Consider the following 14,740-nt stretch of genomic DNA (forward strand, 5'->3'; position numbering starts at 1 on the left):
CGGATGACAGGGTAAGACTTATCCAAAGGAAGTGGGAGGAAAATGAAAACAGTGAAGGACGCCGGGAACTGTTGTTCTGACTTATGCTCACCAGTGTAAGATTTTTGAGTCAGCCTAAAAATATCAGGCTGCCTTGCACTGTTGACTATCTGACCATAAGCTTCTACACACAATTGCCCCAGGCTTTGAAAAGCAACTAACAATAAAGGTGATCATACCATGCTTGGCAGGTTATATCTAAGATTAATGTGTTAGCAAGTAATTGCTAAATAAAAGACAAATCTAACTTAAATGAAGAATTTAGTTGAAGTTTTAAGCATATTTGATAATTTCTTAAGATTCAAAGCATTGGCAACGTCAATTTAAATAAACAGTATTGCCTTTTAGACACTCTTACATAAATAGGAATATTTCAAACCTCCACGCCCTTTGTCATTCACGCAAAGAGGTTGTAAAAACTCACAGTTCCTCCGAATAGCTGCGTCATAAAAAGCTCATTTGCACAATTTCATGACAAGGCGAAGCAAGCACGTTAAAAATTATGAAGATCGTGTATACTTTTCTTCCTCTTTCTCCTTACTCTTATGCATCCTTTTGTGGTGTCTGTCTATCACATGACATACCAGTAAAATACATTAAATACATTTATGCTGATAGTGTGGAAGAAAACATTAGAGACATTAAAAACCAGCACAGTAAATCAGAAAAGAAATGTATCCTGTTCTCCTCTTAACAGGTCTGGCATGTAGCTCCTAATAATTTTGGAGGTGGCTCTGGCCCAACTGTAGAGTGGTTATCTTCCATTTTGAAGCTCTGGGATTTAATATGTCAAAGTGTCCTTGGGCAACTAATGTGTGTCTGCCTGCACAAAAACATGAAAAAAGGATTGCATTATTATGTGTGAGAGGTAGTTACTGCGCTGCTCCTCAGAGAATATATTCAACATATTGCGTAAAAGACTCTTCTTACGTCAGAGCATGACTCATAAAATAGCCGTTTTGTGGAGCTGCAAGTCCCTGAAGCACCTGTGGCTCACAGTTTCAGTGTGCTGGAAGGAAAACAGAGAGGAGTGCCATGCATGAAATCAGGCATAACTACTGTTTTTGTACAAAGCCAGTCACACATGGATTTAAAGAAGTACCTAAAGAAGTAGCTAAAGTCAAAGACATGGAAAACCACGACAAAAAAAAACTAAGATTATAGTGTCTTTCTGCATAATGGTGTATATACTCGCGATATACATAGTAGCCTTGCGTCCAGGAGATATGACAGTTGGTGTGTTTAAGGGCTTCCTGATTAAACACTTTACTTGTATTTATGTTTTATTGTGCTGTCAGCTAGAAACTAATGACTACTGTGACTTAATATCACTTCATTGTTTCCTAAAAGGTGTCTGTCAGAACTTTCAGCTCAAACCACTTGTGCCCTTTCGCTTGATATTTAAATTTGTCTTTAAAACACATTGTGTGTGAATAGCACCTTTCAAAGCCCTTTGGGGTGATTTCCAATCAGAACTTCATTTTATCTTCCCGCTCTGACAATCCAGTTTCTCCTCAACTCCCAAAGCAGGTTTGGGCAGTTTTCCTGTTTACCTTTTTTTTCGTCCCCGCCCATCTGACTGCCATTTCCTGATCACCTTGCCCGGTAAGAGATGAGCACTTTTTGAACTTACAAAGGAGCTCTGCTTCCCACATTGGTTTGGAGTTGGAGGATTTTCCGAAAGACAGGGAACGAGATAAAATATCTTTGCCTGAAGGTCTGTCAGTTGCCAGACTCCCTGACTTGGACAAAGTCCTGTTTTGTGAGTCATTTACCTTTCATTGTTCTCCACCTCCCCTCTCTGAATGGTTTAATGTTACACCCACCGCGAGACTTTACCTGTCTAGGTGAGCGATAGGGCTGAAAGTGAACTTCCAAAATGAGGTTTTGTAAGTATGCTTTCAAGTTTTTATTCTTTCTAGATGTGTGCTTAGGTGGTTAAACAAGATTTTGTGAATAGTCAGAAAACTTTGTAGCAGAATGTGACAGTAATCTATTTTGCTTGCACTGAAGTCAATTGCATTGAAGCTCTGTAAAAGTTATCACTTTCTGTTTCTATGTAAGCTGGAGATTTATAAGTCCATCGCAGGCGTAGCTTTTTTGTTACCAGTCGGATGTTTATTGTGTTTTGTACAGCCTGTACTGACCCGTTCAGTCATTCAGATTTATTCCTTCACCAAGCTTCACATCTGTCTGCAGCTGCTCACCCAAACTGAGGCATCAGCTGGGGCTCACACAAACTGTAGAGAAGTCAGATAGGCCGCAAACATACACAAGAGCTTTATGCATGGATTAATGACAGGAGTCATACAAAAATAGTAATAACAAAGACAACAATGGAACAAACTGTGCTGCGTTTTATAACATAGATTCTATCCCCTTGTCCTATTTAACATTGGATGTGTGCTTGAACTTTAATTAAAGAAGCAAATAAAGCAGAATGTATAAATAATAGTAAAATGTTATGAGCGTTTTTTATTATTTGGCATTCTTAATTAGATTAGTAAAATATGCATGAATTGCATGTAGAGTTTTTTGAGGGTTGTCTGGGAAACTAATTTACTTTCTAACTGGTAATGCTAATTGTTGGGCCAATGTTTCAGCAGTGTAAGCAGCTGCTGCTTTTGTTCTTGTTTTGTTGTTAGTGGTTACAAAGGAGATATTTTCCAGAAGAAAAAACAAAACTTACTGGAATTTTTCTGTGTGGGGGCATGTCTGAACACAGCAAACTATGCTGCAGTCTGCATGTGTTGGATCTGACATGTATTGCTTTAACCCCTGGCTGCCTTATCCTATTCCTGCTCAGGCTTTGTGTTTATGTGTGTGTGTCTGAAGCCTGATTAGCCATTACTATGTTTGTTTTTATGATCTAATGACTGTTCCATTCATGATCCAGTCCTGTAGCTGTTCTCTGAATCTGGGCCCTGTCACTTTGTATCAGCCTCTGAAGGAGTTCCCTGTAAGCATGACTCACAGAGAAGTTTATTGTATTGACAATGTGATACCACACCAGCTCCAGCAGTACTTCAACTAAACGTTAAAGCAAACAAGTGATGCTTAATGAAATCTACAGTGATTAACACACTGATCAAGCATATGATTTACCTTCTATCTTCAGGGTGTGTTTGATCAGCAGATATGATTTCATTTTTGTGCCTGAACCTGAGCAGTGGATGTGTACATAGCAACATGCCAACTCAGTGTGAACACTCTAAATGCTGATGCAGACACAGATACCTCGTCATTGGTTTATTTTCCACACTTAGTCGTTACACAAGAGCTGACCTCGTCTTGTGTCATTATTAAGTCGGATCACAGGAAAGAAAAATGAGACTGATCCAACAGCGGTATTTACATAAAATGCACTCTGAGGGAGGAATAGGCTGTATATTATCCCGAAGGACAGCCTATTGAGGCAAGAATTGGCATGATGACTTTAAAGACAGAAGAGAAAGTTAAGGCCTACTCTTGTTTTTGCAATGTAAACACTTCTTTCCCTTATCAGTTAAAGATGAAACAGAAACATTGACTCGAGATTAATGAATCCTAAAAACATCACCGTTCTCCTGGTTGTCTGATTACTTAAGTACAAGTAGTAATCATTAATAAAAATCACCTACAAATCAAGTTTTACCAATCAGGGCACTTACATTGTCCTCAGCATTAGCATTGGCCCAAACATTCCACTGTCACAGGGTCATTCTTTCACTTCAGGGATTAGGACTGAGCCAGAGAAAGCTGATACTCCTCAGGCACAGGTGTGTCGCCTGAACTCATCTGTGAAAGTGGGTGTATAAAGGCAAACGTGTGTGTGCCAGCAGATGCATATGTATGTGGTCCACGAAGTATCTATTGCATGATCTTCATTTCAATTAGGCTGTTTACATGTCAAAACAGTCATCTGTGTCATTTCAGTCCCAAGAGAAAAACAGTTGAAGGCAACGTACAACGCATACGACAAAAAGTATGCGGCAGTCATTTCCTTTTAAAACTTGTTTTACTCAGCAATGCCAAAGCTTCTAATAAACCTTTCCACAGCTAGAGTCCGGTAATCAGGTCTGTCATAGTGTCAGTTAATGCCTGGTAACTGAGATTATGCATCGTGGCCCTTGCAATGGGTGATTATTTTAAAGTTTCGACAAGAATATTTTAAAACATTAAAAAGGGCAGCCCACAACATTTTTTAACCATCTTCTTAGTAATGTTAAAGACGGTTTGTGGGTGGTCTAGTATATGCATGTTACTCATCTGAAGATAATCCAGTTCGTAACAGTTTGAGGTCATCTGCGTGTATGATGTGAGTGCATCAGCAGAGCATCTTTGATTACAATGTAGTTTTTGGATTGAATCTCAAAGCATCAGTTTTTAAATAGAATACAATATAATACAATACAATACAATTGAACTATCCTTTACTGTCTCACAGTAGGGAAATTCAGGTGTATCAGCTACAAAGTGAAAGGCAAAATGGAAGCATGCAGATACACACAAGGGCAAAATATATTAAAACAAAAAAAATAAGAATAAGAGACTGCAAAGTAGGCGACAATTTATGGAACTTACTTTTTATTTTTTTACAAGTAAAAAATACTGTACAACTATTAAAAATAACACACTGAGATTAAAAGAAATGTGCATCTAAGTAGGCTGATTTTACAAATGTACAAAGTATGTATGCATATTTACAAGAAATGGAAAAACTATTCAAATAACAGCAGGGATGTAAACACTGATTGAGTTTGTTGGGAGCAGTTATGGTTGCAAAGTCTAACAGCTGCTGGGAGGAAGGATCTGCGATAACGCTCTTTTGTGTACAAAGGATGTTTGTATCAGTAAAATCTCACTCATTTAAATAAAATATGAAAGTTATATTTGTGTGTGGCTCTTTTTCTTCTGTTGCCATTCCTCCTGTGGAATGGTTTTATTGTAACAGGTAAGTTCATTAAGTAGCTCATGAGTCCAACACAGTATATCAGCTAATATTTCTGAAGAAACAGGTTGTTATATGGCAAGTAGGATACATCCAACGCTGACAGAGTGGGCAGTTCTGATTCCCCAGTGCCAGCTTGAGTTGTAGTAGAAACCCAAGCAAAATTATTTTGGGCTCTGATTCCAGTTTACCTCATCTGTTAAATAAATGACTGTAAATACACTGTAGAAGCTACATTATTTTCTTGACTCACTCATTTAGCCTAGCAGTCATGTCTGGAGTAGCTTTCCATTGACAGTAAAGTTGGGATGGAGGAACCGGCTGTCATTTAACTAATAATCAACTTGCAGTAAATTACAATTTTTAAAATATTTAATTCTTTTAAGTTTTCCTTTAAACATAACTACAAATATGAAGTTTTGAGATTTAGGTCTGCATGAGAGGTCAAGAGGTGTTGGGGGGCCCCCTCCTGTCCTGGAGGCTCTAAGCATCAGCTTATTTTGCTTACACCTTGGGTCAGCTTTGGATTTGCTATAAAGTGTATCTCTGGATTACTGGATTGCAATCATAATACTATTTTAGTGTCATAATTGCATTTAAGGATTAACATTCTATTGTTCATCATCATAAATATATCTTTCTGCCTACAGCTAAATTATTAAAGAACAAATCTGAATGAAGCAATTCTCATTGTTATAGAAGTGTAATACAAGTTGTTTTTTTAAACTATTTTATATATTTCTAATTATTTAATGGCTGCAAAACATCTTTCCCTGGCTTTTTATTTATTGTCCCATGCTCTGTTTAATCAAATCATTGGCAGTTTATTGATACGTGCTTTATTTCGGTAATGGCAATAGTAAAAATTAGCAAATGGCTCACTACCCAGGGTGGCACAGCCTATGGGGCACCACAGGCACTCACACAAACAAAGGAAGTAGAAGCCATGAGTCAATTGTGCAACTTGTGTTGTGCACAGTGTAAGCACTAAAAATATATCTTTCATAACACCACAGCTAATGAAACTTTAAAGAGGTTTCTTAGTTACAGCTTCAGAGCGTTAAATCAAAGGAAACTTTTAATGTGTTATTTTTTTTTTTTTTTTAATCTGGAATGCTTTTTATGACCCTATGTGTAAATGACTTAGACTTTTCAAACAAAAAATGGATGTTTCTACAGAAGGAATTATTCATAATACAAATTCTTGATATACATGTTTTAATAAGAAAATAACTTTAGTAATTTAATTTAATTAATACACAAAATAAATTTATGTTTTCTTTCAATGATCCAATAATACACAACCAACAGACCTGTACTAGTCTGTGCTCTGGTGGATGGGGAGCTCTAAATTATGATAAAAAGTTACCAGTTTTTTTTGCTAATAGTATTTGTTCGTGGGTCTCTGTGTGTTTGGTTTTGAGTGAGGTAGGATCAGCCATAAAGCAGAAGCATCCAACCCAAGTGCACATCGTTCCAACCACTCATTGGTATCATGGGTCTGTTAAAAAATAAGCAGATATAATATCAGCACAGGAACAGTCAAGGAAAGGCCTTATTCAGTATTCTGGATGTGCTGTAAACAAAACAGGTTAGGTTTTTGATCATACCCAGCGTTCTGTGCACTCGCCCCTCACTTATATCTCCTGCTGTGAGAAAGCCTCTCAGTGTAAAACATCCCGCTGTTAGGAAGAGTTGGCACATTCCCTTAAAAGAAATTTTTCCATTTTCTGGAAATCGTTTACTCTTAGATTTTCATTCTAACTGGTATTTTTGCTCCTCTTACTTGTGAAGAAAGCGCTTTGCTGTATAGATCCGGCCACACAGCCTGTGATGAATCGACCCTGTCATTACTAATTTGGAGAGGGAAAGTTCTTCTATGTTGGACTCTTCAGCTTCTTCTTATTAGCCTTCCTCCATCAGACACAGCATAGACAGAAATTTTTATGGGTGTCATGAGTCACACTCTGCAGGCTTCAAACTGATAATGTAACAGAAAGACGCTGTTTGTTATCAAACATCCTTTTATGGTGCAGCACCGTGGAGTGTTGTAGACCAAAGTCAGTGTTTGTTATGCCTTGTAAAAGCTTTCTAGCATGGGTGGTTGTAAGAGCAACAGGATGTGTTCAACCAAAACAGAAACATCACTCAGATTACAAGGCTGAGGAAAAGTGTTTGTCCTCTTATAGATTTTTTTTCTTTTTGCTTTTTTGTCAAACTTGAATGTTTCTCATCGTCAAACACATTTTATTGTCAGACAAAAATAACCAAAATAAATACAAAAACTAGGTTTAAAATGATAATTTAATTATTTATTGGGAAAAGCCTAGTTCAGTATCACTCTAACCACACCCAGGCTGGCTTAGAGCCTGACAAAATCAAGTGGGCCAGAATTCAAAAAGAAAAACATCATGTCCTGATCTAAAGAACTGATGAGAAATAAAGTCATTGGCAACTAGCAATCTGGAAATGGTTCCAAAGCCATTTCTAAGGGTTTTAGATACATTTGCAAAAAAAGAACATAATGCTGACAGTCAAACATGGTTGTGGTTATTTGAATGTCTGGGGATTCTTTGCTGCTCAAGAACCTTGATGACTTGCCATATTTGATGTAACTTTGGATTTTGCTCTCTGACACAGAACCCTGAAAGAGATTGTTTGGCCATCAGTTAGAGTTAGGGGTTAGGGTTATGGTTACACTAATCCTAGGCTCTATAGCATACTTGACTTATGCGCAGGACAATGATCCAAAGTGCACCAGCAGATCTGCCTCGAATGGCTCAAAAACTCAAAATGAAGTTCCTAGTCAAAGTCCAAACTTCAGTCTGATTAAACTGAGATGGGCTTACATGCTTGAAAACCCTCCAATGTGTCAAAATTAAAACAATTCTGCATAGAAAAGTGGACCCTGGTTGTCACCAATTGTGGCACTTGTTTTAGGGGGCAGTTACTTTTAAATAAATGGTCAGGTGGGTTTGAATAGTTGTTTTTTTCTTAAAAAATTGAAATCATCATGTGGAGACAACGTTTTGTATCAACTCAGTATATCTTTGTCAGCCAAATTTGTTTGGTGAACTAAAACTTTTACGAGTGGCAGAAAAAAAGCAACAACAGTAGAAATGTAGACGGAAGCTAAAACTTTTACAGAGCGCTGTATTTTTATAATTTGACTTCAGATTTTGTTGTTGGTGGTGTTTTCATCAAGATCTACTGGTCCTTCTCAAAATATTAGCATATTGTGATAAAGTTCATTATTTTCCATAATGTCATGATGAAAATTTAACATTCATATATTTTAGATTCATTGCACACTAACTGAAATATTTCAGGTCTTTTATTGTCTTAATACGGATGATTTTGGCATACAGCTCATGAAAACCCAAAATCCCTATCTCACAAAATTAGCATATTATTAAAAGGGTCTCTAAACGAGCTATGAACCTAATCATCTGAATCAACGAGTTAACTCTAAACACCTGCAAAAGATTCCTGAGGCCTTTAAAACTCCCAGCCTGGTTCATCACTCAAAACCCCAATCATGGGTAAGACTGCCGACCTGACTGCTGTCCAGAAGGCCACTATTGACACCCTCAAGCAAGAGGGTAAGACACAGAAAGACATTTCTGTACGAATAGGCTGTTCCCAGAGTGCTGTATCAAGGCACCTCAGTGGGAAGTCTGTGGGAAGGAAAAAGTGTGGCAGAAAACGCTGCACAACGAGAAGAGGTGACCGGACCCTGAGGAAGATTGTGGAGAAGGGCCGATTCCAGACCTTGGGGGACCTGCGGAAGCAGTGGACTGAGTGTGGAGTAGAAACATCCAGAGCCACCGTGCACAGGCGTGTGCAGGAAATGGGCTACAGGTGCCGCATTCCCCAGGTCAAGCCACGTTTGAACCAGAAACAGCGGCAGAAGCGCCTGACCTGGGCTACAGAGAAGCAGCACTGGACTGTTGCTCAGTGGTCCAAAGTACTATTTTCGGATTAAAGCAAATTCTGCATGTCATTCGGAAATCAAGGTGCCAGAGTCTGGAGGAAGACTGGGGAGAAGGAAATGCCAAAATGCCAGAAGTCCAGTGTCAAGTACCCACAGTCAGTGATGGTCTGGGGTGCCGTGTCAGCTGCTGGTGTTGGTCCACTGTGTTTTATCAAGGGCAGGGTCAATGCAGCTAGCTATCAGGAGATTTTGGAGCACTTCATGCTTCCATCTGCTGAAAAGCTTTATGGAGATGAAGATTTCATTTTTCAGCACGACCTGGCACCTGCTCACAGTGCCAAAACCACTGGTAAATGGTTTACTGACCATGGTATCACTGTGCTCAATTGGCCTGCCAACTCTCCTGACCTGAACCCCATAGAGAATCTGTGGGATATTGTGAAGAGAACGTTGAGAGACTCAAGACCCAACACTCTGGATGAGCTAAAGGCCGCTATCGAAGCATCCTGGGCCTCCATAAGACGTCAGCAGTGCCACAGGCTGATTGCCTCCATGCCACGCCACATTGAAGCAGTCATTTCTGCAAAAGGATTCCCGACCAAATATTGAGTGCATAATTGTACATGATTATTTGAAGGTTGACGTTTTTTGTATTAAAAACACTTTTCTTTTATTGGTTGGATGAAATATGCTAATTTTGTGAGATAGGAATTTTGGGTTTTCATGAGCTGTATGCCAAAATCATCCGTATTAAAACAATAAAAGACCTGAAATATTTCAGTTAGTGTGCAATGAATCTAAAATATAGGAATGTTAAATTTTCACCATGACATTATGGAAAATAATGAACTTTATCACAATATGCTAATATTTTGAGAAGGACCTGTAGTATATCATCACACAGCACAGAGCCAGAAACGGCTCCAGAAACAAAGCAAATGGAGCACCAACATGGTTCCTCCTGCCAAAGTGGAATGTGTCTGACTAAACCCATCTGTTGGTGCCCATGTGCTCGGAGGAACCCACCTGCTCTGGGTATGACGTGCACACTGGCCAGCCTGCCATATCGACCATAACATAAACTTGTGTGGGAGCACACAATAACTCTGCATGATTGAAGTCATGTCATATCCTGCTATGGATTAACAGAGATGAGTGATTGTCATGCAGCCTCTCAAGCAGAGAGAAAGAGTGTAATCTATGTCAGTCTGTCTCTGTAGTTGCTGCTAAATTGAGTGGTATAGATGTTCCCACATCCAGAGAAGAAATCTCAGTAGTTTGATATCTCTTATGTGCTATAAATCCCAGAAATACAAAAAAGACTGCAGCAGTTCTTTGCGCATGTGAGAAGAAAATAATCCCACTGAGTCTGCAGCCATTCTGCAATAAAGCCTGTGGATTATTAAACACATCATAATTGTGGCCCCACCTTGATTTTCTCAGTTGTGGTAAGAGATAATTTTTTAGCAAAGAAACAATTCCTTTGTGGCCCTTTTATGCTACTATCGGTTTTCCGGCTCATGGTTTAGCTCCTGATCAGCCATCGCCGCTGCTTCCGACTCCTAATCCTGTTTCTGGTTCTGGTCCAGAGGGGTTCATGGATGAACCACCTCCACACCCCGATCCTGTTCCTGGTTCTGTTCCGGAGGGGTCCCAAGCCGAGCCGCCCTCACACTTTGTTCTTGTCAGTGAGGAGCTTATGAATGGGCTGCCTCCATTTCCTGCTCCTGCTCCCCGTCCTGTCCTGGAGGGCTCCGAGGATGAACTGCCTCCATCCCTGGTTGCCGTTCCGGAGGAGTTCGTGGAGGACTTGTCTCCACTTCCTGTTCCTGTCCCTGAGGAGTGCAAGGACGCACCCTCTCCGCCTGCTGTGTCTCGGCGGCTCCGCCACAGATCTCCACGGCCTCGCCGAAGGTCCCAGCGGTCTCCACACCGCGTCTCTGAGCTCCACCGTGGGTTCTCCTGGTCCCGCCGCTGGCCGTCAGATCATCAACTCCTACGTCGCCGGCCTGCTGATTGCCTGCCCTTATGTCACTGGCCTGCTGATCACGGGATCTGCCCGGGACGGCCTCCGGGCCGCTCGCCTGAATTCTGGATCTGTCGGGGACGGCCTCTGGGCTGTCCGCCTGAACTCTTGCCTTCCTTCCGAGGCCACCTCCACCCACCCTGGTCGGATGTTTGTTTTGTTTTTGTTTTGTGGGCGTTTGGGATCTGCCCTTAAAGGGAGGGGCTATGTCATACCTGCTTGTGTTTTTGTCACCTGGTCTAGTCCTTTGTTTTCTGTCTCTCTGCACCCCAAGCCCACACCTGTTCTGTGTTTTCCCCTGATTGTCTTGTCATGTTTGTCATTGGTTCCCCCTGCTGTTCAGTTTTTGTATTTAAGCCCGTTTGTTTCCTTTGTTCCCCGCTGGTTCCTTATGTTATGTTATGTGCGATCGCTTGTGTTGGCTACACAGTCTGTGTTCTGACATGGATAATAAAGACTCATCTTACCTGAAAACCTCGAGCTTCAGGAATTCTTCCCTGCATTTTGGTCCATCAAAAACCCACTTTATGACAACCAGACAGAGACAGAAACCTCATAGGGGGAAAACTATGCAACTGCACACCATTCAACCTTCCTGTTATCTATCAAAAGTCCCGCTGTCACTTTTGCTGCCTAAAAAATACTAAAGATGTCCTGATATGTTTGAGAAAATACAGTTTATTTTTAGACAGCCGTGGACATCTCTGTACTTTCTCTGACTGTACCACACTGATCTTGCAGATAGTTTACTTTGGTATGGTTCCTTTAGTTTATTCAACGATCAAAAAAGATGAACAGGTTATTGAATCGGAGATAATCAAACTGAAATCTGGCCAAGTCATCTGTGTTCTAGGTGCATCTCTAACTTTTTCTAACTAATCTCATTATCGAGTACTTCTGCATTTTTGTATTTACTTTGTTGTTCTTTCCCTCACAGATCTCTTCGGCTGACGTCCTGTTTAATTCATCCAGCTTGATATCCTATCTTTCAAATGAGCATCCAGGAGTAGAGCCTATAGCCTGAAGTTGCCACAGTAATGGCTGAAGCATCCCCTTCAGCTATCTCCCCGACATACTCTGATGTATTTTACCCGACCCTTGACCTGTGCACATCATGTGGCCACTGTCACAAGCTGGAGGAGAACCACGAGTACATCTACAAGGACGAGGTGGACGATGACCTCATATGTCACATCTGTCTGCAGCCACTCATCAGGCCCCTGGACACACCCTGCGGTCACACCTACTGCCAGGAGTGCCTCACCAACTTCCTGCTGGAGAGCGACTTCTGCCCTGTGTGCCGCACACCCCTCATGCTGCAGAGCTGCAGGAAGCCCAGTCTGCTGGTGCACAAACTGTTGGATAAGCTGACTGTAGCCTGCCCTTTCAATGAGTTTTGTATGGAAACACTGCCTCGTGGTGATATGGAAGACCACATCAAGGGGAGGTAGGCTAGAACAAAACTTATGAACTGATACTTTAACCCTTTTCAGTTCCCAAAATCTACCAACTGTCATTTGAAAGTGAGTTCAATTTACAGTTCCTTGCAAAGGTATCCATACCCTTTGAACTTTTGTACATTTTGTGAGGTTGCCACAAATATATTTCTCTAGAATTTAGCACAAAGCATGTAGAGTTGAAAATAACGTGTTTTTCAAAAATTCTTAGCGCAGAACTCTAAAGGGTGTTGTGTGGATTTGTATTTATCCCCCGGGGGTCAATCCTTTGTAGAACCACCTCTCGCTGCAATTAGAGTTGTGAATCCTTTGGGGTGTGTCTTTTTCAGCTTTGCACATATACAAACTGAACATTCTTATACACAAAACAATTTAAGCTCAGTCAGAATGGCTGAAGAGCATCTGTGAACATCAAAATGTAAGTCCTTTCAAAAATTATCTATTCCATTTAGTTTTAGACTTTGACTAGACCATTTCAGCACATTAATATGTATTCTTATCTATTCCATTGCAGCTCTGGTTAAATGTTTGTGGTCTTGGAAAGTAAACCTGAGCCCCGGTTTCAAGTCTGTTCCACACTTAATTTTACAATTAAGAAATTGACAGAATTAATGCTTTAGACAGATTATATTTCTGAATATATAATGCCTGTTATCATGTTTCGTGAAGTTGTGGCTGGACCAAGATGCAGACGGTGGCTCAGATGCAGCATAGTGTGTGAAAGGATTTAATAATAAATCAAACCTGCATGAAGAACAGGAAGATGGAGAATCAGAACACGGAGCATAGGACATGAAGCAGAGCCACAGACAGGGAGCAGTAACAGATGAAACCAGCAAGGTGGAGGAGAAAACCAAGCAGCTTATATAGGGGAGAGAGAGAGGAGAAAAGTCAAGGAGCGCAGGTGAGAGTAATCATGTGAAAATGAGTAGCAGCTGAGACCAATAAAAAGAGAGAGCTGAGGGAGAAGAGTAAATGAGCAGGAGCAGAAAGAGAGAAACACAGGGAGGAAATCTGGCAGACTAGTAATACAAAAATCTTTGTAAACACTAAAATAAACCAAGAGGTAAAACATAGAGGAAAAAAACCAAGGCAACTAATAATATACAGGAAACTGAATGAAAGTGAAGCAGATTGGCTTCTGTTCTCAAAACGTACTGGCACAATCCAATTACTTTTCCATTTCCTACATGCTGACCCTTCTTTACCCTCTATGTTTAGTTTTCATCTGTACTTGTCTTGACAAAGTTGCAATAACCTGCAATAAACACGGACTATAGGTTTTCCTTCCCTCTTTGCCCATCATTAACCAGCAGATACTGTCCCATAAGACAGAGTTCCTCCTCCAACCAGGCTTTCATCTTACCAGGCCCAGCTCATCTGCTTACATATCAGTAAAAGGCCGCACTTTGGTTTCTCTCAGTGTGGGTCTGCTTACATTAATGCTCATTAAGACTCCCCTGGCCCAAGTGCTGCTAGGATAATTAATGAATCTCACCAAACATTATAGTCTTTCCCTTTTAAGCTGCATTCAAAACCTAGAAACGCATGTTTGAAAATCCTTTCCTCCCTATTTCCTTATTTGTATTTCCAGCATCTGCACAGTAGTTTCCCTTTGTTTTTCTCCTCTTACACCATACTTCTGCTCAATTTTTCCCCTCTATCAGTTTCTTTTTGTACTTCTTCCCCTCTTGTAGTGTGAATGTCATAATGAGGTGTGGATCTCTGAGGCTGTCTCCCAGAAGGATTCAGCTGCTCTCCCATAGTTAGAGAGTGTTATCTGCAGAGGTGAGGGGGCCACATCCACGGAGATCACTGAGCGCATTGTGTGCAGGGATGTGAAAAGGTTTCTGTGAATAACCCATTTCAACATATCTATCATGCTCCAGTGGTTGTGGCAGTGAATAAAAAGAACTTCTGCCTGAGCACATTTCTTTTAATAGTACTCTTTATGATTCTTGGTAAAGAGTTTTAAATGGTTGAAGACAAACCTAAGGAGACAAACTGTGTTATTGGCGTGAAGTTATGACGGTGTGCAGGCAGAGAGACGTCAAGTTGCATAATGCATCAAGCAAATGTCAAATTTAATTGTGGAAGTCTTTGATTTCCATCTGATTTCCATACCGGTAGCTTCTTTGAGGAGATTACTGACAATGTTCACCTAAACCTTTGCAAGAGGTTCTAATTTGAAGGTTGACAGCTAAAGGTCTCATAACCATATTAGCCAATAAATTATCCCCCGTGGTGATGACACAAGGCTAACCAAGGCAATGCTCAATTATAACTTGTGCTATTGAGAATTCCAAAGGTTTTATTTTTACGTTTAATTGGAAGCAGTTTGTTGCCTTTGGGAC

General features: G+C 40.5%; 1 protein-coding gene and 1 long non-coding RNA gene across 4 annotated transcripts in view; one reads left to right on the plus strand and one right to left on the minus strand.

Annotated features, from left to right (window-relative positions):
- Positions 1-233: 233 nt before the first annotated feature.
- LOC124873712 lies at positions 234-1,715 on the minus strand. Of its 2 annotated transcripts, none has more exons than XR_007039608.1 (3): positions 1,593-1,715; positions 970-1,048; positions 234-862 (listed from the first exon to the last, which is right to left on the minus strand). It is a non-coding gene; the product is annotated as an uncharacterized LOC124873712 (long non-coding RNA). The 2 variants fall into 2 exon arrangements; XR_007039607.1 differs by having other exon boundaries at positions 1,480-1,614.
- The window catches only part of lnx1 (ligand of numb-protein X 1), a 46,289-nt gene continuing 33,211 nt past the window's right edge, over positions 1,663-14,740 (plus strand). The window contains exons 1-2 of one of the 2 annotated variants that reach the window (XM_047374571.1): positions 1,663-1,801; positions 11,867-12,376. In XM_047374571.1, the coding sequence (XP_047230527.1) occupies positions 11,967-12,376 (410 nt within the window). In that variant the 5' untranslated portion in view covers positions 1,663-1,801; positions 11,867-11,966. Of the gene's footprint in view, positions 1,929-11,866; positions 12,377-14,740 lie in introns of both variants that reach the window. The other variant, XM_047374570.1, reaches the window with a different exon arrangement.

This window comes from Girardinichthys multiradiatus, chromosome 9, assembly GCF_021462225.1.
Source record: "Girardinichthys multiradiatus isolate DD_20200921_A chromosome 9, DD_fGirMul_XY1, whole genome shotgun sequence".
Taxonomy (NCBI): Eukaryota; Metazoa; Chordata; class Actinopteri; order Cyprinodontiformes; family Goodeidae; genus Girardinichthys; species Girardinichthys multiradiatus.